Here is a 26,084-nt window from a genome sequence, read left to right on the forward strand (position 1 = left end):
GGGCGAATAACTATGTAAGGTGTCGACACAATGATAAATGACTAAACACAATAGCAAGTATGTTTAAATATAAGATATTTTCTACTACTGTTTTATGTACTCAGTTTGTACGATTTTTACAAGCTTTTCATTTAAATCGTCTATGTACGAATAAAAAAGAAATAAGTTTAATGAAGGATTTATACCACTGTTCATTCAGAAAATCTTCTGCCCGAAATGGCGGGAATATTTATCCCAGACTGCGAGAATGAAGTCTGTGTGGAGGGGAGGAGGAGACTTGTGGAAGCTTCTAGAACACTGGGTCACGTGGTCGCACCTAATCAAATTGGTAAGCTGAAACTGTTACCTGACTGAAATAAATTTAGGTCAGCTCAAACAGTAACATTACTGTAGATAAATGTAGACATGCTGAAACAGTTGCATTAATTTAGATAAATGTAGACATGCTGAAACAGTTGCATTAATTTAGATAAATGTAGGCATGCTGAAACAGTTGCATTAATTTAGATAAATGTAGGCATGCTGAAACAGTTACATTACTGTAGATAAATGTAGACATGCTGAAACAGTTACATTAATTTAGATAAATGTAGGCATGCTGAAACAGTTACATTACTTTAGATAAATGTAGACATGCTGAAACAGTTACATTAATTTAGATAAATGTAGGCATGCTGAAACAGTTGCATTAATTTAGATAAATGTAGGCATGCTGAAACAGTTACATTACTGTAGATAAATGTAGACATGCTGAAACAGTTACATTAATTTAGATAAATGTAGACATGCTGAAACAGTTACATTACTTTAGATAAATGTAGGCATGCTGAAACAGTTACATTACTTTAGATAAATGTAGGCATGCTGAAACAGTTACATTACTTTAGTTAAATGTAGACATGCTGAAACAGTTACATTACTTTAGTTAAATGTAGACATGCTGAAACAGTTGCATTAATTTAGATAAATGTAGGCATGCTGAAACAGTTACATTACTTTAGATAAATGTAGGCATGCTGAAACAGTTACATTACTTTAGATAAATGTAGGCATGCTGAAACAGTTACTTTACTTTAGTTAAATGTAGGCATGCTGAAACAGTAACATTACTTTAGATAAATGTAGGCATGCTGAAACAGTTACATTACTTTAGATAAATGTAGGCATGCTGAAACAGTTACATTACTTTAGATAAATGTAGGCATGCTGAAACAGTTACTTTACTTTAGTTAAATGTAGGCATGCTGAAACAGTAACATTACTTTAGATAAATGTAGGCATGCTGAAACAGTTACATTACTTTAGATAAATGTAGGCATGCTGAAACAGTTACATTACTTTAGATAAATGTAGGCATGCTGAAACAGTTACATTACTTTAGATAAATGTAGGCATGCTGAAACAGTTACATTACTTTAGATAAATGTAGGCATGCTGAAACAGTTACTTTAGTTAAATGTAGGCATGCTGAAACAGTAACATTACTTTAGATAAATGTAGGCATGCTGAAACAGTTACATTACTTTAGATAAATGTAGACATGCTGAAACAGTTACATTAATTTAGATAAATGTAGGCATGCTGAAACAGTTACATTACTTTAGATAAATGTAGGCATGCTGAAACAGTTACATTACTTTAGATAAATGTAGGCATGCTGAAACAGTTACATTACTTTAGATAAATGTAGGCATGCTGAAACAGTACATTACTTTAGATAAATGTAGGCATGCTGAAACAGTTACATTACTTTAGATAAATGTAGGCATGCTGAAACGATCACATCATTTAAATTAATTTAGTTCAGCTGAAATTCGTTCAATTATTTTCATGATATCAACACACTTCTGATGCTAATTAAAGTTTTATTTATATTGAGTTTGTTGGGCTTTGGCGCACTTAGCGGTGGAAAAAAAACTGTATGACTAGTGAGAGAGGTTTTTAACATCCAGGACTAGACTGGTTGAGATGGGCGGGGACAGACTGGTATGAATGTGAGATATGGACAGGGTCAAAGGACAACGTACAACGATCTAATATTCCATAGATAACACTAAACAGAACAGCGTTGATTCATGCCATCTTTTATTGTGCTGTCTAAATATAGAACTGACACAGACGACCACTATCCTGTGAGCGCTATGGGGCATAATTTCGTTTTAAACAGTGCGATAGACTATGGATAAAAAAGTTTATTATAATCTTTAAGTTAATCAAATCCGGGCGATCTCGAGGGCCCCGACAGGGTGCTATTTGGCGACTCGGGCCTTCCCGTGTTCGCTAGGGCGCCTACGTTCGTTTAAGTGAGTGCTAAAGAGTTGGCGTACTATAGTCGTTTACTAAGCTGAAACGGGCGGTTCCGCCGGCGCCCCAGCATAGTGCGATTTACAGTCGGTTCCGCCGGCACCCCAGCATGGTACGATTTGGCACCCCGATCTAGACTGAGAGCACTTTGCGTTTATGTTTGCGTTTTCTTCGTGTTTGGGTTGGGTTTGCGTTTGTGGTTGGTTTTGTGTTTGCGTTTGGATTTGGTTTGTTTTTGTTTGCTTTTTTGTTTGCGTTTGTGTTTGTGTTTTCTTTGTGCTTGTGTTTGCGTTTGTGGTTGGGTTTGTGTTTGCATTAGTGTTATGTTTTTTGTGTTTTGGTTGGTTGTGGTTAGGGTGGACAATGCCGGGTATATGCTGATTACTAAACACAAATGTCATGGTCCTTTACAGACAGGTTTTTCACATAGGCCAGTGCAGGGCCTGACCGAAACGGCTCTTCTTTTATAAATACAAATTTCACAACACACATACCCATTCAATACACCATTAAATACCATTCACAATACACACACAAAAGCTAGTGTCGTGCTTCTGGTATCGGGCTAACCTATCTATTCATTACCTACTTCCAACTACAGGAGGACTGTTTGCAAACACATATAGACAGCAATTTGATTCCTGCCGATGTGTCGTACTGCATAAATGTCCCAAATTCTATAATAAGGTTAGTTCAATATTTTGAAAGTGAAAAATTGCTGATTTTAAAATTAAGAACGGAAAGTAAATCAAGGTCTTATTCTAACAATTACTTAATTACTTTAGAAAAAAGATTTGTGTGTGTGTGTGTGCAGAAGTTTGAGTGGTTAAGGGAGCTGATTGCTAATTGTGTATTTTATTGAGTTCTTATCTTATAAATAAATATATATATATATATATATATATATATATATATATATATATATATATATATATATATACATCATAAAAGCAGACAGACGATTATCTTTCAGCTAAAGCGTCACAGTTTAGACCAGTACATGCTAAATGATGCCAACAAACTGTACTGTGTCCACTACGGAAACACAGCAGAAGGTGGTGCCCCTGAGTTCGAGGAGTTTTTCGATAACCTCACCATCTGCCCGGCAACCAATGACAACAACATCGCTGAGTTTTTAAACAATTTTCTCTTCAATAGTGCGCACACAAGGAATGTCGATCAAAATACTGTTTCAGCCGCCAGCTCAGTGGGCCAAGTGGTCCACCTAGCGATGACCACTCCACCTATTTCAGTGGGGCATGGAGTCCACCCAGCGATGACCCCTTCCCCCACGCAAAACCCCAACAATCCCCTTCGTTTGTTGACGGATGGAGGGGCTCAGATCTTAACCCAAACGTTGAACTCGCCACCCGCCCTAAACAAAGATGAATTGGCAGATAATAAAGGCCAACATAACCAAAGTCTAGACAGACCAATTTCTCAGACACAAAGCCAACGTTTTTTCAAACAGATTTCTCAGAAAAGTTCAGATGGCAGAAGGAATTCAAGTTTACTTAGACAAAGTTCTGAGAGGAGAGAAAGAATTGTGTTACAGAATTTCGCAGAATTGTCCCTAGCACACCAACATTTATGCTTTGAAACTGACAGCAGTTTGGTGAAGTTCGTGGGCCACAATGTAAACAAAAATAAAACGAGGGTTAGTTTAGCCGCAGTTAGACATCAAAACAGCAAAATCATTAACAGTGAGTATAATTAAATAACATAAGTAAATAATATGTTGTTGGTGGCTGCTCTTGGTAATGTAAATGTAAATTTCCCTGCAAAATGTTTCCAGTTTACACGTTTTGCTAGGCTACAATTAGAACCCAGACAACCCAGCATTGAAATCTAATAGTACCCTTGAAATGTTCTGCTAATACCATCTCTAACATTCAAACATTTCTTTTTAGTACGTCTTTTATACTTAATATATTATTTACTGTCCAAAATTATCAACGAACTTTTAAATACTAAAAGGTATTAATAATATTTTTTTTAAATCTACATTTCCTCAAGCTACAAACACTACTTCACTGTCCGACCTGGCGGACCTTATAAAAGACCTTGAAACAAATGAAGAAAGTCTGAAAGTAAATGTCATGTTTTTTGTGCAGTCGGTAAGATTTCATTTATCTCTCTGCACTTTGCTAATATTTTAAAAAATTTCTAGCAATAAAAATTTTACCTGAGTTTAACCAATACTGACTGACTGTATAGCTCTAATTTACGTTAAATTTATTTAATACTAGCCGTCCCGGCCAGGCCCTGCTCTGGCTTCTGTGTAAAACCTTTCTGTTAAGGACCATCACCTGTGTGTTTAGCAATCATCATAAACCCGGCGTTGCCCACCAAAACCACAACCAACCAAAACCAAAACAACAAAACGCAAACATAACGCTAACACAATTACAAATACAAACGAAAACAAAAACCTAACAACAAACCCAACCACAACCACAAACACCAATACAAACACAAAGAAAAAACAAACAAAAAAGCAAACGAAAACAAAAACCTAACAACAAACCCTACCACAAACACCAATACCAACCAATAACAACACAAAAAAAAACGAAAAAGCAAACGAAAACAAACCAAATCCAAACGCAAAACCAACCAAAAACACAAATACAAACCCAAAGAAAAAAGACAATAAAAAACGAAAAAAGAAAGAACAAAAACGAACCAAATCAAACCGCAACCACTAACGCAAACCCAACCTAAACACAAAGAAAACACTAACGCGAACATAAACGCAAAGTGCTCACAGTCTAGCCCGGGGCGGAATCGCCTGTTTTAGCTTAATAAACGACTATAGTACCCCAACTTATTCATAGTCTTTTGCACTCACTTAAAAGAACGCGCCTGTTTCAATTTAATGATCAATTATAATACTCCAAGCTTATCCGTAAAATACCTACAACATTTGCACTTGATCAATCCCCGCTAATTATGTAATTTTTTTTTCCCAACACCAAAACAAAGTAATAAAAAGTAAATTCTTTTCCACTAATGCAATGGTTTTATAAAGGGAAGTAATTGTGTTTTCCTAATTTATCGATGGGAAGTAAGTGCTATAGGACTAAATAAAGACATAATTAGAATTTTTGTAAAAGATGATATTTTTTTAAAACTTGTGTTTAATGAACATGCCGAAAATTATTACTTTCAGTTTGATAAATGAAAATTATTTCCCAAAACTTTCAATATTAATTTTTTAACTCGTAAATTTAGACCATAAGGACTTTAATTATCTAACACTTAAATCCATCGAAGATCCACGACAAACATATGTTTTACATACAGAATTGAGCTTTATATATTAGATATGTATTGTTCTACTGACTGTATTGCTCTACTTTATGTTAAACCCAGATGTTACCTGAGTTTAGCCAACACTGCTCCACTGACTGTATTGCTCTAATTGCCGCCAACACTGGGAATGTCCTGATACAGAGTAGAGCTCTTGATACACTCGAGCTTCTCCTCTTCAAAGGGCGAATCACACAGCACAAAGTCGACATTGATATGTTGGTAAGTCCATCATTAAAAAACTGCGGGTTAAAAGAATGTATTGTTCTATATAATAAAACAAATATCTAACTCGAAAGAATGTATTTATTTACAAAATAACCTTTAAAAGAAAATATGATAGCTCAACATTTTAAAAAATGTTACTTTTTATAATTGTCAACTTTCAATCAAACAAATATAAACATCTTTATAGTATTTTAGTAACAAGCTTTAAAAATGCAAGGACAATACGAACATAAAACTAATTGGCTTTCTTTAATAAAAAGCTTTTGTCGCTAAAATATGTAAAAGATGTCATGGGCGGCCAAAGCTCCTACTAAAGTAAGCAAATTTGTTTTATGAAGTCGACACGACTACAATATTTGCATTAAAACGCCATCAGTAGCTCGCGATATCTTAAAAACTATTAGCTGCCCCGTGAAAGCATCAGTCCGTGACCACAATTTACAGACAACAACAAGCTGATCAAGCGAAGGGTAGTTCTTAATCTTGTTACCTCCCCTTAGTTTCAAATCATTTTTAAAACTATATTATCTGCCCCTAGTAGCCTTCTCGTGAACCACAACTCGCCAGACTGTTGGGGTGATTGCGTCTAGCTAATTATCTCCCCTTCTGTTTTTTAATAGAGTCATCTATCGTGTGATAGTATCTTTTTTTTATCTCCCCTTAGTTTTGAAACGAAATCTCTGCATTTTAGGTGGTTCAAAATTGAGTAACAAGATTTGCCACAAACCTACAAACATAACAAATAAACAAACAGACGTTGCGAACCAAACAAGCTAATAAAAAGTCTAGTGACAATTTAAGCGCAATTTCCTTAATTAATTTTTTGTGACCGAACAAAAGGATATTTTTGAAAACTTTCTTCGGCAATATTGTTCTAAATTATGGCAGAAATCGATTGGTAAATGTTTCCAGTCGCTAAGTGGTCTGGTTGCCGAGATATGGGCCAAAAACTGCATTTTTCGAGTTTTTTGGCTTTTCCGGGAAATGCAGGAAGGAATTCAGGGAATTTTTTTGGCCCACAATCATCCTCGGAACTTGCTTAACATATTTGCTTTTGGAACTAGTCCTCGATATTGCTTCGTTGAGGAGGAGATACGACTTAAAGCTGCGGACACACATCCATCCCATCCATCCAGAAATAACGAATTAATAATCGCAATTGTCAGTATGAAAATTGCGCTAAAAAGCTTGCCGAAAATAACTTCAACCATACCATACCTTACATTCCCGTAGATCTAAGTATTTCAGTTGGAAGTAGTTATTAAACTTTTTGTATGTAATAAACTTTGGTCAAATACAAATACTTTAAACACTTCAATATAAAAGTAATATAATGTGTTCCTTACCATTGTACAAAATGTAAAATGCCATTTACTATTAAAAATATTCTAGTATCACACTCAACATTTACTGGCGCAGTTTTTTCAAGAGTTGAGGTATTATGCAGTCTGTTTATTTTACAATGCTTTAACACCTATATACTAAAAATATAGCCTTGGGTGCAAACATTGTAGTTAAAATAATAGCATACTTATACAGGTGCTTTACATATATCAAAATATACGGGGTTGCTGGGTGTGGGTTTTAGTGTGTGGTGTGTTGCAGTGTTGTTTGTGAGATGGGTTGGGCTGTGGTGTGGTTCAGTGTGTGGTGTCGTAGAGTTTAGTTTCCAGTCTATTCTCTTCTATTCTACTAACATCTCCTGCGCTATTAAATTCTACACATTTCCACTATACGCTTTTAAATTCGACTACATTCTTCTATAATATAACATACTCTACTTTCTACTGTTATCTAATCAGTGGCGTGTGCAGGGATACCCACCCCCTTCCCCTTCCACTATTCCAACGGATCCCTAAAATAAAGTGTTTTACTTCAAGGGTTAGCCATTTGCTACGGTAGACTTGTTTCGCGCTAAAATTAAGTGCTTGAACACCAAACTCTAAGGGTCGCTGCCTATAGAGCAAAAATGCATACCAGTGTGAAGAAAATTGCCTGTTGATCCTAGTTGCGATTATTAGTATAGCAGGAAATTGATTTATAAATCTCTGGAAGGTAGTGGGCCAAGGTTAGATCGTTTTAGTGGTGTCAAAGGGATAGAGAATGGGCTGAACTTGGGTAGTTGTCAAGTTATAGTGCAACTGGAAGGCGTGAGTGGTGTGGCAAGCAAAAGTTGACATTGCGTGGGGGTGGATAGAAATTGGGTAGGTTAAATATAGAACCAGTGGTTGGGTTTAGTATGTGGTTCGTGGCGTCATCCGGGTTGAGGTTCGGTTCTCCCTTCTGTTCGTTTCTTCCCTTATTTCATGTATCATTTAAAATTCAAGCTTATTTTACAAGTGATTAGAAAAAATTGTTTAGTGTTTACCCTTTTTCTGTCCTCTTAAAAATATCACTCTCTGTGCACACCGTAGCAAATCACGGGTATACGTCACGCGCAAACATTTTCATCGAACAGCGTCGCCATTTTAAAGTATACTAGCTGATTTTGCCCATCGAAAAAAATAAAATGACGCTATGCTTTTATGTTTCGTACTTTTTTCTTTTATGCAGTGGTGATAAAATGTAATTTAAATTATTGAGTGATATAAATTCAATGCTGACTCCCAGTAAAAAAACGGATTTGGTTCTTAAAGATTAATAAAAAGTCTCGTGGTTAGTTAATGAGCTCAATGACGCATCTACAATAGAGACGGGATGTTTAAATACAACTCCTATGGTACATTATCATGTTGGGCTGATGTTAAAATACAACTCCTATGGTACATTATTATGTTGTGTATGGTATGTTATAAATATGGACTTCTTCACATATAGTGCTTGCTTGTAGTCTCTAGATATAATTAAATACGCACACTTATATTCGCACTAATAGCAGTAAGTCAAACACCACGTACTTTTTTACATTTTTTTTTACTAAAATTAAAAAGAAATCTACGCACGTCACAATGTAAAAAAAATATTACAAATGATTTTTTAATCCTGACATGTCCAGCTTTAGCGATGACAAGGTCTAATCCACGTCATGCCACTAACAATGACGGTTTATTTCTTGAAGGAAAACATCATCATTTGCTACAGCACAAGACCATTATTTGCTGGGCACAACTAGTATTTTAATCGTTAAACTGACTGTCGAAATTTTCAAAATGGTTATTTTTATTGATTGTATTTGTAATTAAAATAATTGTTTCTTCAAGGGCATAGATTATTTTTTAAATACTCAATTTTACAACTAATTAGTGTTCGATTAAACATCATATTTGTAAATTAACAGATTTTTAAATAATGTTATAATCATGCAACAATTAAACGAATGAATACATTTTAAATTCTACTTTTAGCCTACTATTACTCTCTCTCTCTCTCTCTCTCTCTCTCTCTCTCTCTCTCTTATAAATGTATATATGCATACATACATACATATATATATATATATATATATATATATATATATATATATATATATATATATATATATATATATATATATATATATTTATATATATATATATATATATATATATATATATATATATATATGCTACTTCAAATCTATTAATCTATCTATCTATATACTACTAAAAGTCAAGTTTGTTTACATGTTTGAATATTTATTTGTTTTTTTGTTTGTTTTTTTGTTTGCCTGATCGACTATTGTGATATGTTTGACTCTATCTGGAGAGCTGTAAAATAGTATGTAGGTAGAGAATAATTTTTTAATGCAGACAGACTGTTAATCACAAATTTATTTAAAGACGTTAATTAATTTATTGATTTATTCATAGTTAAATTAACCGTATTTTTTTAAAAATGTTAATACTTTGAATAAACTTTGTGGGGATAGTGACGTCCCTTGATGTGTTTACTTTTTGGTTCAATAAAAATGGCGGACTCATCATAGACTTTGTGGCCCATTCAAAAGTTTAACGCGTTACAAAGCTAATTTTCTGCCGGCTATAACTTAAACAATACGTCCGTTTGCTGTATTTATTACGTTCCAACACTTATATCAATTTTCAACTGTCTTTTTCATTTAGTTTTACGATAAATTTCTCTAGATCTAGATCTAAAGATCAGCTGTCGAAGGGAAGTTATGAATCTAGCCTAGATCTAGCCTAGATCTAGATTCTAGGTCACTACTAGACTCAGTGTAAATTCTAGATCTAGACTTAATGTAAATTCTACATCTAGAATCTATTTCAGGCCTTAATACATCTAGAATCTATTTCAGGCCTTAATTATTTTATATAAATCTTTGTTTGGCTAATTTAAGATTAAATTTAATTTGAAAGTTACTACGACTAGATCTATGCGCGGAGACTCAAAAGTATAGTATAAAAATTCATTTGTGACGTCACGAGTAAATAGCTAAGTTGGTAGCGTAGCCCGCTCTCATGTGGGTGGCACAGGTTCTAGACCAATATGTCAATGATATTTTTTTTTCAATATTTTTTTTTTTAGATGTGAATGATAAAGTTGCCTATCTGAACTTGGCAGGATACAGGGCAGGTGAAGTAGAGTTCATCTGTTTCTTTGTCCTAAGCATATGAAAGGATAGTGTGGTCAGAGACATGCTCGGCTGGAATCGTTTTTTAAACGATAAAAACATGTTGTCTGAGACTTGGCGGGACACTGGGCAGGTGAAGTAGAGTTGAGTAGGTCACATGTGACGTCAGTATATGAAGGGATAGTCCGAAATCGGTGTTTTCGGTGTTTTTAAAAGATAAAAAACATATTTTTGAATGTGGGGTCTGTTTTTTGTGACCATAAGTGACACTGCAGTAGCGTAGCGAGGAGGGGGGGGGGGGCGGGAGGGGAGGCGGGGGGGAGGGGGGAGGCGGGGGGGGGGGAGGGGAGGCGGGGGGAGGTGGAGGGGGGAAGGGGGGGGGGGCGGGGGGGACATATGTTGGGGCGCCAAAATGGTTTGGAAAAATAAATTGAAAGGTTGAGGGGGGTGCAAATCGAAAGTTTGAGGGGGGGGGGGGGGGGTTGAAAATCGAAATCTTGGGGGGGGGGGTTAAAATCGAAAAGTTTGTCCCCGGGCGCCGGGAAGGGTCGCTATGCCTCTGAGTGACAGACGTGATGTTTTTTTATGGATGACCCCCGAAACCCACAGTTATCCAACGGATGACGGGTATTCTAGTATACTACTAAAAGTCAAGTTTGTTTACATGTTTGAATATTTATTTGTTTGTTTGCCTGATTGACTATTGTGATATGTTCGACTCTATCTGGAAAGCTGTAAAATAGTATGCAGGTAGAGAATAATTTTTTAATGCAGACAGACTGTTGATCACAAATTTATTTAAAGACGTTAATTAATTTATTGATTTATTCATAGTTAAATTAACCGTATTTTTTTAAAAATGTTAATACTTTGAATAAACTTTGTGGGGATAGTGACGTCCCTTGATGTGTTTACATTTTTGGTACAATAAAAATGGCGGACCCCATCATAGACTTTGTGGCCCATTCAAAAGTTTAACGCGTTACAAAGCTAATTTTCTGCCGGCTATAACTTAAACAATACGTCCTTTTGCTGTATTTATTACGTTCCAACACTTATATCAATTTTCAACTGTCTTTTTCATTTAGTTTTACTCTATATACTACTAAAAGTCAAGTTTGTTTACATGTTTGAATATTTATTTGTTTGTTTGGCTGATTGACTATTGTGATATGTTCGACTCTATCTGGAAAGCTGTAAAATAGTATGCAGGTAGAGAATAATTTTTTAATGCAGACAGACTGTTGATCACAAATTTATTTAAAGACGTTAATTAATTTATTGATTTATTCATAGTTAAATTAACCGTATTTTTTTAAAAATGTTAATACTTTGAATAAACTTTGTGGGGATAGTGACGTCCCTTGATGTGTTTACATTTTTGGTACAATAAAAATGGCGGACCCCATCATAGACTTTGTGGCCCATTCAAAAGTTTAACGCGTTACAAAGCTAATTTTCTGCCGGCTATAACTTAAACAATACGTCCTTTTGCTGTATTTATTACGTTCCAACACTTATATCAATTTTCAACTGTCTTTTTCATTTAGTTTTACGATAAATTTCTCTAGATCTAAAGATCAGCTATCGAAGGAAATTTATGAATCTAGCCTAGATCTAGCTAGATCTAGATCTAGCCTAGATGTAGGTCACTAGATTCAATGTAAATTCTACATCTAGAATCTATTTCAGGCCTTAATTATTTTATATAAATCTTTGTTTGGCTTATTTAAGATAAAATTTAATTTGAAAGTTAGTACTACTAGACTTATTTTTAGATCTAGATCTAGAATCTATACGCGTAAATCAAGTTGCATAAGGAGACACATAGTATAGTATAAAAATTCACTTGTGACGTCATGAGTAAATAGCTAAAATGGTAGCGTAGTCAGCTCTCATGCAGGAGGCACGGGTTCTAGACCAATGTGTCAATGAAATTTTTTTTTTTTCATTTTTTTTTTTTTAGATGTGAATGATAACGTTGCCTATCTGAACTTGGCAAGATACAGGGCAGGTGAAGTAGAGTTCATCTGTTTCTTTGTCCTAAGCATATGAAAGGATAGTGTGGTCAGATACATGCTCGGCTGGAATTGTTTTTTAAACGATAAAAACATGTTGTCTGAGACTTGGCAGGACACTGGGTAGGTGAAGTAGAGTTGAGTAGGTCACCTGTGACGTCAGTTTATGAAGGGATAGTCCGAAATCGGTGTTTTCGGTGTTTTTAAAAGATAAAAAACATATATTTGAATGTGGGGTCTGTTTTTTGTGACGATAAGTGACACTGCAGTAGCGTACCGAGGAGGGGGGGGGGGGGGACGGTAGGGGAGGGGAGGCGGGGGGTGGGGAGGGGAGGCGGGGGGGGGGGGAAGGGGAGGCGGGGGGGTGGGGAGGTGGAGGGGGGAAGGGGGGGCGGGGGGGGACATATGTTGGGGCGCCAAAATGGTTTGGAAAAATAAATTGATAGGTTGAGGGGGTTCAAATCGAAAGTTTGAGTGGGGGGGGGGTGCACATCAAAAGTTTGAGGGGGGGGGTTCAAATCGAAAACTTTGTCCCCTGGCGCCGGGAAGGGTCGCTATGCCTCTGAGTGACAGACGTGATGTTTTTTGATGGATGACCCCCGAAACCCACAGTTATCCAACGGATGACGGGTATTCTAGTATACTACTAAAACTCAAGTTTGTTTACATGTTTGAATATTTATTTATTTGTTTGTTTGTCTGATTTACTACTGTAGAGGATCTATGCTATATGCAGAACTGTAAAATAGTATGTAGGAAGAGAACATTCTTTGTTTTCAGACAGACTGTTAATCAAAAATTTATTTAAAGACGTTAATTAATTTATTGATTTATTAATTGGTAGATTAACCACATTAATTTTAAATTTTTCAAACAATGGCTTTACCTTGACTGAATAGTGACGTCACAATTTTTGTTTACTTTTTAGTACAATAAGATGGCAGCTTCCATCATAGACTTTGTGGCCCATTCAAAAGTTTAACGCGTTCTAAAGCTAATTTTCTGTCGGCCATAACTTTAACAATATGTCCGTTTGCTGTTTTTATTACATTCCAACACTTATATAAATTTTCAACTGTCTTTTTCATTTAGTTTTACAATAAATTTCTCTAGCTCTACAATCTGTCCAAGAAAGTTATTTATAGATCTAAAAATATCCGGTGGCCAAGAAAGTTATTTATAGATCTAGATCTAGAATCTAGGTCAAACCAAAGATTAATTAGATACATACCAAAGATTAATTAGATAAAAATACAATCCATTTTATAATCATAATACATTTTTAGTCCTTAAATACTTAATATAAATCTTTGTGATTTATCTATCTAGATCTAGATCTAGCTAGCTAGAATAGGTCTAATGATTGATAATTCTATCTAGATCTAGATAATTTCAGACCTTCATTTTTTATATAAATCTTTGTTTGTTTAGCTATGTAATTGGCTAATTTAAGATAAAATTTAATTTGAAAGTCACTACTACTAGACTTAGATCTAGATCTTTGCGCGTAAATAAAGTTGCATTAGAAGACTCAAAGTATTAAAGTATACTAGACTACCCGTCATCCGTTGGATAACTGTGGGTTTCGGGGGTCATCCATCAAAAAAACATCACGTCTGTCACTCAGAGGCGTAGCGACCCTTCCCGGCGCCAGGGTGACAAACATTGAACCCCCCCCCCCCCGCGCAAGATTTCGATTTGCAACCCCCCCTCTCAAACGTTTGATGTGCACCCCCCCCCCCCCCTCAAGATTTCGATTTACACCCCCCCCCCTTCAAACTTTCGATTTGCACCCCCCTCAACCTTTCAATTTATTTTTCCAACCCATTTTGGCGCCCCCTAAGGTCGGCGCCCGGGGACATATGTCCGCCCCGCCCCCCGCCCCCCCCCCCCCCCCCTCGCTACGCTACTGCAGTGTCACTTATCGTCACAAAAAAACAGACCCCACATTCAAAAATATGTTTTTTATCTTTTAAAAACACCGAAAACACTGATTTCGGACTATCCCTTCATATACTGACGTCACAGGTGACCTACTTTACTTCACCTTCCCTGTGTGCCGCCAAGTCTCAGACAAGATGTTTGTATCGTTTAAAAACGATTCCAGCCGAGCATGTCTCTGACCACACTATCCCTTCATATGCTTAGGACAAAGAAACAGATGAACTCTACTTCACCTTTCCTGCCCTGCATCCCGCCAAGTTCAGATAGGCAACTTTATCATTCACATCTAAAAAATAAAATAAAAATTGAAAAAACAAATCATTGACGGTTTGGTCTAGAACATGTGCCACCCGCATGAAAGCCGAATACACTAACAACTTAGCTATTTACTCGTGACGTCACGCATGAATTTTTATACTATACTTTAATACTTTGAGTCTCCTTATGCAACTTGATTTACGCGCATAGATCTAAATCTAAGTCTAGTAGTAAGAACTTTCAAATTAAATTTTATCTTAAATTAGCCAAACAAAGTTTTATATAAAATAAAGAAGGTCTGAAATTATCTAGATCTAGATAGAATTATCTAGATCTAGATTTTACGACTCGTTTGCTTAAGTCTAGAATCTAGTATTTGCGTAACTCTAGTTAGATCTAGATCTAGATCTAGTTCTAGATCTAGAAATTCTAGATCTAGATCTAGAAATTCTAGATCTAGAATCTAGATCTAGATAGATAAATAACATAGATTTATATCAAGTATTTAAGGACTAAAAATGTATTATGATTTTATAATGGATTGTATTTTTATTTAATTAATCTTTGGTATGTATCTAATTAATCTTTTGTTTGACCTAGATTCTAGATCTAGATCTATAAATAACTTGCTTGGTCACATGATATTTTTAGATCTACAAATAACTTTCTTGGTCAGATTGTAGAGCTAGAGAAATTTATTGTAAAACTAAATGATATATAAGTGTTGGAACGTAATAAAATCAGCAAAAGGACGTATTGTTAAAGTTATGGCCGACAGAAAATTAGATTTAGAGCGCGTTAAACTTTTGAATGGGCCTATGATGGAAGCCGCCATTTTATTGTACAAAAAGTAAACAAAAAACTGTGACGTCACTGTTTCGTCGAGTCTAGTGGTTTTTCTAATCTTTTTAAAAAAATGTGGTTAATCTACCTATGAATAAATCAATAAATTAATTAACGTCTTTAAATAAACTTGTGATTAACAGTCTGTCTGAAAAGACAAATTTTTCTCTAACTACATACTATTTTACAGCTCTCCATAATGAGTAGAACTATTTACAATACACGATCAGACAAACAAAAAAAACAAAAAAAAAATATTCAAACATGTAAACAAACTTGAGTTCTAGTAGTATATAGATAATAAAAAACCATCAGTGACGTCACGAGTTAAATAGCTAAATTTCTAGTGTAATCGGCTTTCATGCGGGTGGCACGGGTTCTAGACCAACACGTCAATTTTTTTTTTTTTATTTTTTTTTTAGATGTGAATGATAAAGTTGCCTATCTGAACTTGGCGGGATACAGGGCAGGTGAAGTAGAGTTCATCTGTTTCTATGTCCTAAGCATATAAAGGGATAGTGTCGTCAGAGACATGCTCGGCTGGAATCGTTTTTTTAACGATAAAAACATGTTGTCTGGGACTTGGCGGGACACTGGGCAGGTGAAGTAGAGTTGAGTAGGTCATCTGTGACGTCAGTATATGAAGGGATAGTCCGAAATCGGTGTTTTCGGTGTTTTTAAAAGATAAAAAACATCTTTTTGAATGTGGGGTCTGTTTTTTGTGACGATAAGTGACAGACGTGATGTTTTTTATGGATGACCCCCGAAACCCACAGTTATCCAAGGGATGACGGGTAGTCTAGTCTTATTTTAACTTTTGTAGGGATCGGATTAACCAAACACAAGCCACAGATAAATATGAAGAGTGTTTGGTTCAAAGGTTGCTCAACATTATCTGCATGCTTCAGATAGAGACAGTTTCCTGTGCTAAAGATTCTCAACCCAGTAATGAAAATGGAATCTTTGGTATTGAGATGAGGTAACACCCCAGAGGTCTAGGAACTAATGATAGAATTTAAAAAAAATGCTTGTACTTTTTGTTGTCTCATAATTCATTGAATCATAACTATTGTATCCTTGTTAATTAATTACATCAGTTTTTATTGAAGTCATTTGTAACGTAAATGTGCTAATAATGTTTGTCTAAAATGCTTGACATTAAAATAGCAAGCTTTCTGTTTCAGACAGAAAAATAAAAAACTTGTAAGCGTTATAGACGAAGGTCTCTATAATTTGGAGAACTTAAGATACAGTAAACTTCAAGATATATCCCGCCAGATTTCAAATTGTAAAGATCAGGAAGGCATTCTTTGCAGCAAACAAATGTCTAATCATTTTGTTGCAGTTTTTCTTTGTTTAAAACAGGTACTTTTACCATTGTAGAGCTTGCCTTAGAAATACTACTATAAAATACTTACATAAAATATGTATAAAGTAACCTTTGCAAAAGAAACTGAGAGCGTTTTAAACCACATTTTCTTTAAACAATAGCTTTTCACTAGCATGGAGCTAGAGGTGATCTCTTCTCTAGAGGAGTGTGTGAAAAGCACGAAGAGAAAACCTATGGCGATCCCGGTGGTACAGATGTTGTTTCGAGGACTAACTCACTTTTTATGTAATCTAAGTATGTAACGTCAATATAACATGTAGCCATATATATGCATAACAGTATTTTTTTTCTTCTTTTTGTAAATTAATAATCAATACGTGAAGAATATAAAAAAGAAACCGAAAGTAAAAAACGAAACGTGTAAGATCTGTTTTTTTAATTCATTTCTGGACAAATTTAATTTATCTTTTATTCAATTATATATAATTTGAAAATATGTACTTAGATTTCTGTTAAAATACGTTTAAACTAAAATAATTTGTCTTTTATTGTATTATTTGTTGAAAATATGTACTTAACGTTCGTTAAAATTCATTGAAACAATTTAAAGTTGGTAAAATCCCACAGGAGAAACACCGGAGACAGACATAACGAAACTGTGTGAAGGGGTGGTTGGTTTGATCGATCTCCTTCCGCAACAAAATATGGCGCCAGACGTAAGCAAAAATCTCTTCAGAGCAGATTTCAATACCAGTTTTATTGATAACGTATAACATATAGCAATTACTGTTTTACAAATCCTCGTTAAGTCATCAAGCTATTGATTTCTGATTTGTATAATAGAGCACACTAAACAGGTAGTTCTAAAGAGGTAGTTCTTGTATCCCTCACATTAAACTTGCACCTGTACACAGGTGGAGCGCGTGCTTGTGTCCCTTATGTTTGAGGTGACACCTGTCATACGCAGAAACCTCATCGACATGTTCAAGAGAAAACAGCTGTACAATGAACGTTTACCTGCTTACATTGTCCAAGAAATAGAGCAGTCACTAACACCACTCCTAGTTGTGGACAAGAAAAATGTGGTAAGGATTCTCTAATAAAGCTTTCGCTGGTAGGACTTTTGTATAACAACGTGCATTGTGTTCAAAACTACGTTCTTGGGGACAAAAAACGTGGGTACGTTCACCATCAAATTTCCAAAATTCGTGTGTTGTGTGCTTTTCGCTTTAATCATAAATCTGCCCGAACCACGTTTTTTGTCATCAAATGTATGAACAGTCATCACAAGAACCTGCACAGCTCGAGGAAGCACAAAATCTACGAGCAGTCATTGGTAAATCCCCTAGGGTCGGAAGAAAAATTTATTTTCTACTTTTTAGTCCACAAGAAAAACGTGTTTTTTTTAAAAGTTTTTTTTAAGTATTTTATTTTCTCCTTTTTAGTCCGTTGCTACACATGAAAAACGTGGTTTTTAAAAAGTTTTTTATATAGTTTATTTATGATTGCATCTGAAATTGTTAGGCGAAAATAGCCTGGATGCCGAATTTCAGATCTCTAGAGCAATCAAAAGTGGGCTAATTTTCGTTGTCAATTTTAACAACAAACAAATCCATAAACAAACGCGAAGCTGAGTTAAGAAAAAAAAATACAGAATTGTCAGAAGTGGGATTTGAACCCACGCTTACAGAAGTAGACTGCGACCTGAACGCAGCGCCTAAGACCGCTCGGCCATCCTGACTTTACTGAAAGGCCTCTTGAGCTACCGATACGCTTTAAACAGAGAAGGGGCGTAATTTAATTAAGCTAATTTAGGTCTCTAATTGCTAGTTTTTATGATTGCATCTGAAATTGTTAGGCGAAAATAGACTGGATGCCGAATTTCAGATATCTAGAGCAATCAGAAGTGGGCTAATTTTCGTTGTCAATTTTAACAACAAACAAACGCGAAGCTGAGTTAAGAAAAACGTGTTAAAATAGTTTTTTTTTTAAATGTCCAATTCATAAAAATGTATAATAAAAGTTAGACAGACTCTCATCAAATACAATTTCCCTAAATTATAGGAGTCTAGTTTGGTGAGAGAGGAATGGTTCCAACTCAAAGGGAAATATTGTGGAACAGCAGTGGACATTCACGTCCACAAACTGACCGAGGAGTGCCACAGGAGTTCTGACTGCATCAACTTCAGGAGGTCCAACAGCACCCAGCAACACATGAACCAGATGTTCTGTTTGGGCAAGCTGCAACACGAGAAAATTGTCAAAATCTTGGCTTGTCAAGATGAAAATATTCCACTCTTCTACATCACGGAACATCACAAAAATCTGCAGGTGAAAACTGTATTTAGATTTTGAGATGTGTGACGAATGTGAGTTGATCCGGCTGACACGTCAATAGAAGAATGCACCTCTGAAGCAAGAATATGTGTGTGGTCTATGCTATTTCTGACATCCCTCCGAGAATGTAGTTAGGGCTTGTGGCCAGCTCTTTGACCTCAAAAAATGTTTTTATCAAGTGTCGTTTCAGAAGTTTCAACAGTCATAACTTTTATTAAAGTCACTATAATTTTTTGTCTACTTCACATTTTAGCGCCTTTTCTTTTTTAAGGAGTGTTTAAAGAATAAAATGGAAAATGGACAACCTTACACTCAAAAAGAGCTCCTGGACATTCTGATCCATGTGGCTGAGGCCTTGACCTTCTGCCACTCAAAAGATTTCGTGCACGCCAATCTGACTGCAGCCAGTGTGTTCATTGGTGCAGATGGTGTGAAACTTGGAGGCTTTTACATCGCCACATTTGTACAGGGAGATGGTGAAAAACTGCTTGGTAGGTTCTTTTGTAACAACACGGATTAACGTCACAAGGTTTAGCCAATACAAAGAAAACTGGAAGTCTTTTCTGTTCTCGTTTATGAAAGTATGTTATTTCTAAATATAATTAAAATTTTGCTGAGATTCGCTTTAGTTTTTTGTACTGAAGAAAAACTTTTGTCGGAATCATAATATATTTAGATCTATCATGCAAATATAATTAAGTTAGAATTTTTTTTTAAATATTTTACATAGGTGATACACGGTTTGTAATACTTACCAATTATATTGTGCTTTTTTTTATTGTGACTATTTTTGTGAACTAAGAGAGAGATAAATATTTTAAAACAGATGACACCAGCAAAATACCAACCAGATGGTCAGCACCAGAGACCTTGAAACGGTTTAAAGTTTCCAAGATGTCTGATGTGTGGATGTTGGCACTTTTGATGTATGAAGTGTTGACCCATGGACTTCTGCCGTACTCGCATATCCAAATGGATGATCAGGAATGTGCTAATAGGGTAAATGTATTCAGTGGGATTTTATAACTCTGATATTGAAAAAATGTAACAGCATTTAAGAGACAGTTGGCCTACTCATTTACAAAACACGGATTTAAAAGTTGTCAACATATATTTTGTAATAAACTGTATTGAATCGAGTTCCAGTCAAAAGTTCATACCACGTTGGAGCTGAAGTGAAGTGAACCTAGCTGGATGTATTCAGAGTTTCTTTCAGACCTTTTTCTTCTCGGGGGAAGGGGGGGGGGCTCGTAAAACTTTCGTTGTTGCAGGTTTATATTTCTGGGGGAAGGGTGTACACTGGTTGAAGTATGTATCTTGTATATAATTTCTATTTCGTTTGGGAGCGTTAGCGATAGACGAGCTTCGGGTTGGGGAGGGTCGGTGCATAAAATATGCATAAAAGAAACGCTGGATGTTTAGACAAGTGAATTAAATCTACCTTGATGTGTTTGTTTGTACAAATATTCTATTGAAAATTTGAATCAAATTGTCATTCAGCTAAAATCTTGCATTAAATTTAATTTAAAATTAAACTGATTTTGTTGAAATTTGAAACACTAAACATGGTATTTGAACAGATTTGTGATGGAAGCATTAGACTTTGCAAAGAAACAAACTTGAGAGCCGAACATTACAGACTGATAGAAGACTGCACCAGAACGGATCCAAAACGCAGACCATCCATGGAAGTGGTGCAGAAAAAATTGATACATTTTTCCAAAGGTATTATTGTTTAATCAATCGATCGATCAATCAATTAATTAATCAATCAATCAACTCTAACCCTTGGGGGCCATAGGTCACAATAGCTGATTTTCTCATAATTTTCTGCAATCTCTCTTCGCCCTGTATTATTGGTATTTTTTATGGCTTGATCGTTTGTTGATTCTAAATATTAAAATATGAGTACTTATGATTATTGCTTATATTGTTCAAAATTATTTTTTTAAAGACGAAAGTGAAATGCAAATTTGTGCTAAAGACGCCGAGATGATCAAACGTCGGTCTTCTTTCTTTTTTACCACGGTAAGCTCTTCAGTTCTTGCAAATACAATATACAATACGAAAAACATCCTAATATATAAAAGCCCATGTGCGCACTTCTCTCTCTCTCTGTCCGCAAAATATTTTGGAGAACTTGATACGGACCTTTGTTGAAAATAATATGGTAGATGTTTTAAATGTATAACCAACATTTTATTTAAAGAAGATAAATAAAAAAATAAAGGCGTATTCGAATGTAGAAAAACAATTTTAATTGTGAAACCAGAAAAGTGTTTATAGTTGGGACCAGAGCGCATTTAACAATGACGTCACTTAATGTTTACACAAAAAAGAGCACGAAACTAATGACGTCATCTTCCAAAGTTAGAATAAAATAAAGAAATGGACTATTTCATTCAAATATGATTTAGAGCTACGTACGCTATGAAATGTATACAATACGATTTTCTCGGCCTAAACGTTTATAAGTTTTTACTTTATCTATTTGGATTCTAGATATAGATCTAGATCTCGATTCTAAATCTAGACTAGATCTACGGAAAATCTAGACGTAGACGCTAAGATCTGGATTTAGACTATCTACTAAAAACAACATGACTACCATTGAACAGCCGGGTTTTCAAAGAAATCTTTTAAGTCTCTTTATTTTAAGTCTCTTAATCAGCGAGCGCATTTAATATGGTATGGTTACCGATGAAGAAATGAACTATTTCATTTAAATTTATAGATCTATTGATAAAAAACTAATAAAAATAAATCACTTTAAAAACAAGAAGAATACCGTGGAATAGTCGAGTTTTTATCAAAATCATTTAAGTCACTTAATCAGTGTGTGCCTGTGTTATGCTAAATGTGCCGGATTTTTAGCTAATTAGTTATTTCCCTGCTTTGTCACTAATATCGTTCAGCGTGTAGTAATGCACATTGCGTTTTGACCAATAACTATTTTATAAATTATTTTTCTCAAACAAGTTAAACATTTTAAAATATACCTATAGGCCTATAATTCACGTGAAACGGGTACCGACGGCTAGTTTAAAAATATAATACAACAAATTTTTTTAAAACAGACTATCAAGAATACAATAGATAATCAAGAGGATAAAGTAGGCCTATGTCGTACATGATAAATACAAGACAAGCGCTTTGACTTAAAATCCTTCTTGCTTTAAAAAAAGAGCAGCATTTCATAAACATTTTAAGGGAGGGTTAATTGTTTAGAACCGATGGTGCAATTTATGCGTCAACATAACATCTTACTTTAAACGCTGTATCTAACAACACATTATTTTATTATTTCACAAATTGTATAGGACTAAGTGAATCATAAGTCACTTACACCGTTTCCCTCTAATTAACAAGGTATTTAATTTTGAACAAGCTTCAAAATCTAAATACGATGTAAAAGTGCGTTAAAACGTTATGAAAATTCACCTCACTTTTACATAAATTTACAATATTTATATTAGAAAATACGTCTGGTCGATTTTGACCACTTTAACGATTATTCCTCAAGGCGACACGTCTTTTTGTGGTACCCCTGGCATTGGTCTACAACCTCACAAATTGACGTTGTTATTTAGTTTATCTATATATTTATATATAATGTGGTGGTCTATCGCGGCCGTAGTCAGCCCTCGGCAAAAACATTGATTCTGACCTATCACATTTTGCCAAGTCAATTACCGAGGTCAAGGCAAAATAATATCCAGATGTACAGACACTAAGTGCCTGAAATAACTTTTTGAAAATTTTCTACGCTTAACAAAAGCTGACAATCTTTATGTGAGAAAACATGCCTCTGGTCTGACCTTGAACTGTTAAACGATGTTTTTCTGAAGGTGATATTACATTTTATATATATATATATATATATATATATATATATATATATATATATATATATATATATATATATATATATATATATATATATATGTGTGTGTGTGTGTGTGTATGTGTGTGTGTGTATCCCAGAAATTTTATTTACAATTAATAGTTATAGCAACAATCAAATAATCAATTAACATTTAACAAACTGCAATTTTGATTCTTATTTTTGAGTTAATACAACTCATTCATGTTTATTTTTACAATATATTCTACATAAATTCCTACAAATTTTAACAACTATTAACATACAATGTCATAAAATTACATCAGAGTTCAAGAAAATATCCAACTAATGGCATAATATTTTTCATAAAAATCGTTGATATTGCATTATGTTTTATATGTAGGCTATATACATATTATAAATATGTGCATGCTATTTCATACATTATATTAGAGCTCAAACATATTTTCCAACATTTTTATTCCATTACGCAATATTTAACATTCAATTTTAAAACGCTATATCTCATTTAAATATGACCTAATTTTATGTTATATATCTTGGTTTCAGGGAGATCGGGGCAATAATTGTAAGAATCTTTTTTTTTTGTTGTTTAAATTATTAAATTGTTGTGTATGATGTCAATGTTAAACAAAGACAAAATGATATGTAGCATCACACCTAACATTATGACAGGACGGATACAAAATTATGGCAATTATAAGCGAGACACGTAGCGAATAAAAAGGAAACTTTATATATGTATACCAGCGTGCCCGTCCCCGCGCGTTGCCGCGGGGTTAAAAAAAATTCCTAAGATAACCCGGGGCAAATCGCACCCTGCTGGGACGCGGTCGAACGCGCCTGATTCAGTTTAGTGAACTGCTATAATACTACTTCTTATCCATATTGTATCACACTCTTACGTCATAGCGCTAACGGGATAACCCGAGGCGCAACCTGTTGGGGCACGAATTGATGCGTCTAATTATGTTTAGTGAACGACTCTAAAACCCAATATTATGCATAGTCTATATCAATGTTTTTTAAAACGAACGTAAGCACCATAGCGCTAACGGGAAAGACCAGGGCGCCAAATCGCATCCTACTAGGGGCCGCCCGTGCGTGATTAAATCCCCCCCCCCCTAAGAAACCTTTTCGTAGAATTTTCCCCAAAGTTTTGTGGCACTCGGATAAACGGTATCGAACCGCATCCGACTTTCATTTTAATATACCGTATATAGCGAACAATCGCACCCTCCCAGGGCGTCGCCCTTGCGAAATTAAAAAAATATTTTTTTTTGAAGAAACCTCCAATGGAATTTTCTAATCAACTCCCCAAAGTTTGATGGCGATCGGATGAACGGTGTCAAACCGCAATCGACCTTTATTTTTTATATACCGTATATAAAGAAAAAACAAACTGCGCCCTGCTCGAGCGCCACAATTGCGAATTTTATTGTTGTTTTTTTTTCGCAGAAACCTCCCCAAGAGTATTATCAGCAACTTCCCAAAGTTTTATGGCGATTGGATGAAAGGTGTAGAAATGCATAAAAGACAGACAAACAAATAAACAAACAAACACACACACATACATTGCTTTATGTATATATATATATAATTGCTATATATATATATATATATATATAAGACATTCTGTGATCCATATTTTCCAATTGAATACGACATTGTTTAACCTGAACTTTTATATTTCAGACAGTAGCAGGTCAGTTGGTACCAGATTGGAGTTAAAAGAAGCCATCAGTGAAAAACTTCACGTTTATGTAAAGGCAAGTAAAAAACACTAAGACGCACATGCATACATATAAAACAGATGTTTACGTCTATTCATACGTAACATACGTATACTTACTATACATGTACGTAAATGAAAACGTATACACATACAACACATAAATATATATAAACGAAGATCTTATTGAGCCTTCCCAGTTTTGTTGGGTACCCAACATTTTCGCAGATATTAAAGTTAAAATTTAAGTATACGGATTTATGCGAGTATGTGTTTGCATGTACATGTTCAATAAGGTGTATGTATTTGTGTACAAAATATAGCTCTATAAATACTTATATAGATACACACCATCTAAGATGTAATGGCTTCTGTTGTCAGGACAAGATACTAGTAGCCATTGAACAACTTCAATCTAACTTGCCAGAAGAAATTAGCCAGGCCATGGAACATGGAAAGCTGGAAATAATTTTTCCTAGAATTGATTTACATAAGATTAAAGAGGACAGTAGTCAAGACAACCAGACAATAGTAAGTTTTGTGTTTGATCAATGACATGATTACACTCACAGTTGGACAACAATAAAAGTGAGAAGACTCAAATATAAAACATTCTAGGTCTATATTACTAACTGCTAGTATAATATATATTTCTTATCTAAGCCGTTTCCGACTTCAATATAGTGCGTCACAATCATGTATATACTAGCCGTCGGTACCCGTTACAAGTGAATTATAGGCCTATATCTTTTAAGGTTATCCTTGTATATGAAAAATATTTTATAAAATAGTTATTGGTCAAAACGCAATGTGCTTTACTACATGTTCAATGATATTAGTGACAAAGCAAAGACATAACTAAATAGCTAAAAATCCGACACATTTGAAATATCATAGACTACCAATACCTATTATAAAAACGAAATTATATAAATTATTAGACAATACAACACCATATTAAATGTAGACACTTATTAAGAGATTTAATGAATCTGTTAAAAAAAACCGGCTGCTCAGTTGTATTTATGCTGTTTTTTTAAAGTAATTTGTATTACTTTTGACCGTGAAAATTATATATATATATATATATATATATATATATATATATATATATATATATATATATATATATATATATATATATATATATAAACATATATAAACATCATATGACCGTGAATTTCAGGAGTTACGTTTGCCTGTATCGTGCAAGGAGAGTCTACTAAATTGTATCTTGAAAAAGAAACTTTTAACTCGGGAGAACTGCATCAAAGTGTTTATAAAAGTGGCCGAGCTGCTCCAAAATCTCCACAATCTTGGTTTTGTTTTAGGCGACGTCAGATGTTCCAGGATTTTTATAGGGCACAACGGCGGGGATGTTACGGTAAGACTTCTAAATTTAA

The 26,084-nt window shown here is 34.7% G+C and overlaps 1 protein-coding gene, 1 long non-coding RNA gene and 1 other non-coding gene across 3 annotated transcripts in view; 2 read left to right on the forward strand and 1 right to left on the reverse strand.

Annotated features, from left to right (window-relative positions):
* The window catches only part of LOC131954187 (uncharacterized), a 3,524-nt gene extending 41 nt beyond the window's left edge, over positions 1 to 3,483 (forward strand). Inside the window, exons 1-4 of the long non-coding RNA XR_009388742.1 lie at positions 1 to 57; positions 200 to 328; positions 2,906 to 2,991; positions 3,278 to 3,483. The exon at positions 1 to 57 is cut by the window's left edge and continues 41 nt beyond it. This is a non-coding gene — a long non-coding RNA (uncharacterized LOC131954187). The remainder of the gene's footprint in view (positions 58 to 199; positions 329 to 2,905; positions 2,992 to 3,277) is intronic.
* Positions 3,484 to 3,662: 179 nt separating this feature from the next.
* On the forward strand, positions 3,663 to 24,736 carry LOC131954211 (ephrin type-B receptor 3). The gene is made up of 16 exons (XM_059317766.1): positions 3,663 to 4,007; positions 4,321 to 4,421; positions 5,680 to 5,838; positions 7,237 to 7,280; positions 16,241 to 16,396; positions 16,602 to 16,782; positions 16,909 to 17,041; positions 17,375 to 17,463; positions 17,662 to 17,832; positions 18,812 to 19,078; positions 19,338 to 19,575; positions 19,911 to 20,083; positions 20,665 to 20,809; positions 21,039 to 21,112; positions 23,499 to 23,517; positions 24,645 to 24,736. Exons 2-16 carry the CDS (start codon positions 4,404 to 4,406, stop codon positions 24,734 to 24,736), a joined length of 1,959 nt encoding a protein of 652 aa, XP_059173749.1. The 5' UTR covers positions 3,663 to 4,007; positions 4,321 to 4,403.
* On the reverse strand, positions 18,405 to 18,488 carry Trnal-cag (transfer RNA leucine (anticodon CAG)). Its single transcript has one exon. It is a non-coding gene; the product is annotated as a tRNA-Leu (tRNA).
* Positions 24,737 to 26,084: the final 1,348 nt, after the last annotated feature.

The sequence above is a fragment of the Physella acuta genome, unplaced genomic scaffold (assembly GCF_028476545.2).
Source record: "Physella acuta isolate Inbredline_101_S28 unplaced genomic scaffold, ASM2847654v3 ptg000979l, whole genome shotgun sequence".
Taxonomy (NCBI): Eukaryota; Metazoa; Mollusca; class Gastropoda; family Physidae; genus Physella; species Physella acuta.

Bases quoted from the DNA above. Each gene is read 5' to 3' on its own strand.
- LOC131954211 (XM_059317766.1), top strand. The intron at 17,042-17,374 runs GTATGTAACGTC...AAAATCCCACAG, and splicing joins TCACTTTTTATGTAATCTAA to GAGAAACACCGGAGACAGAC. The intron at 19,079-19,337 runs GTGAAAACTGTA...TTCACATTTTAG, and splicing joins AACATCACAAAAATCTGCAG to CGCCTTTTCTTTTTTAAGGA.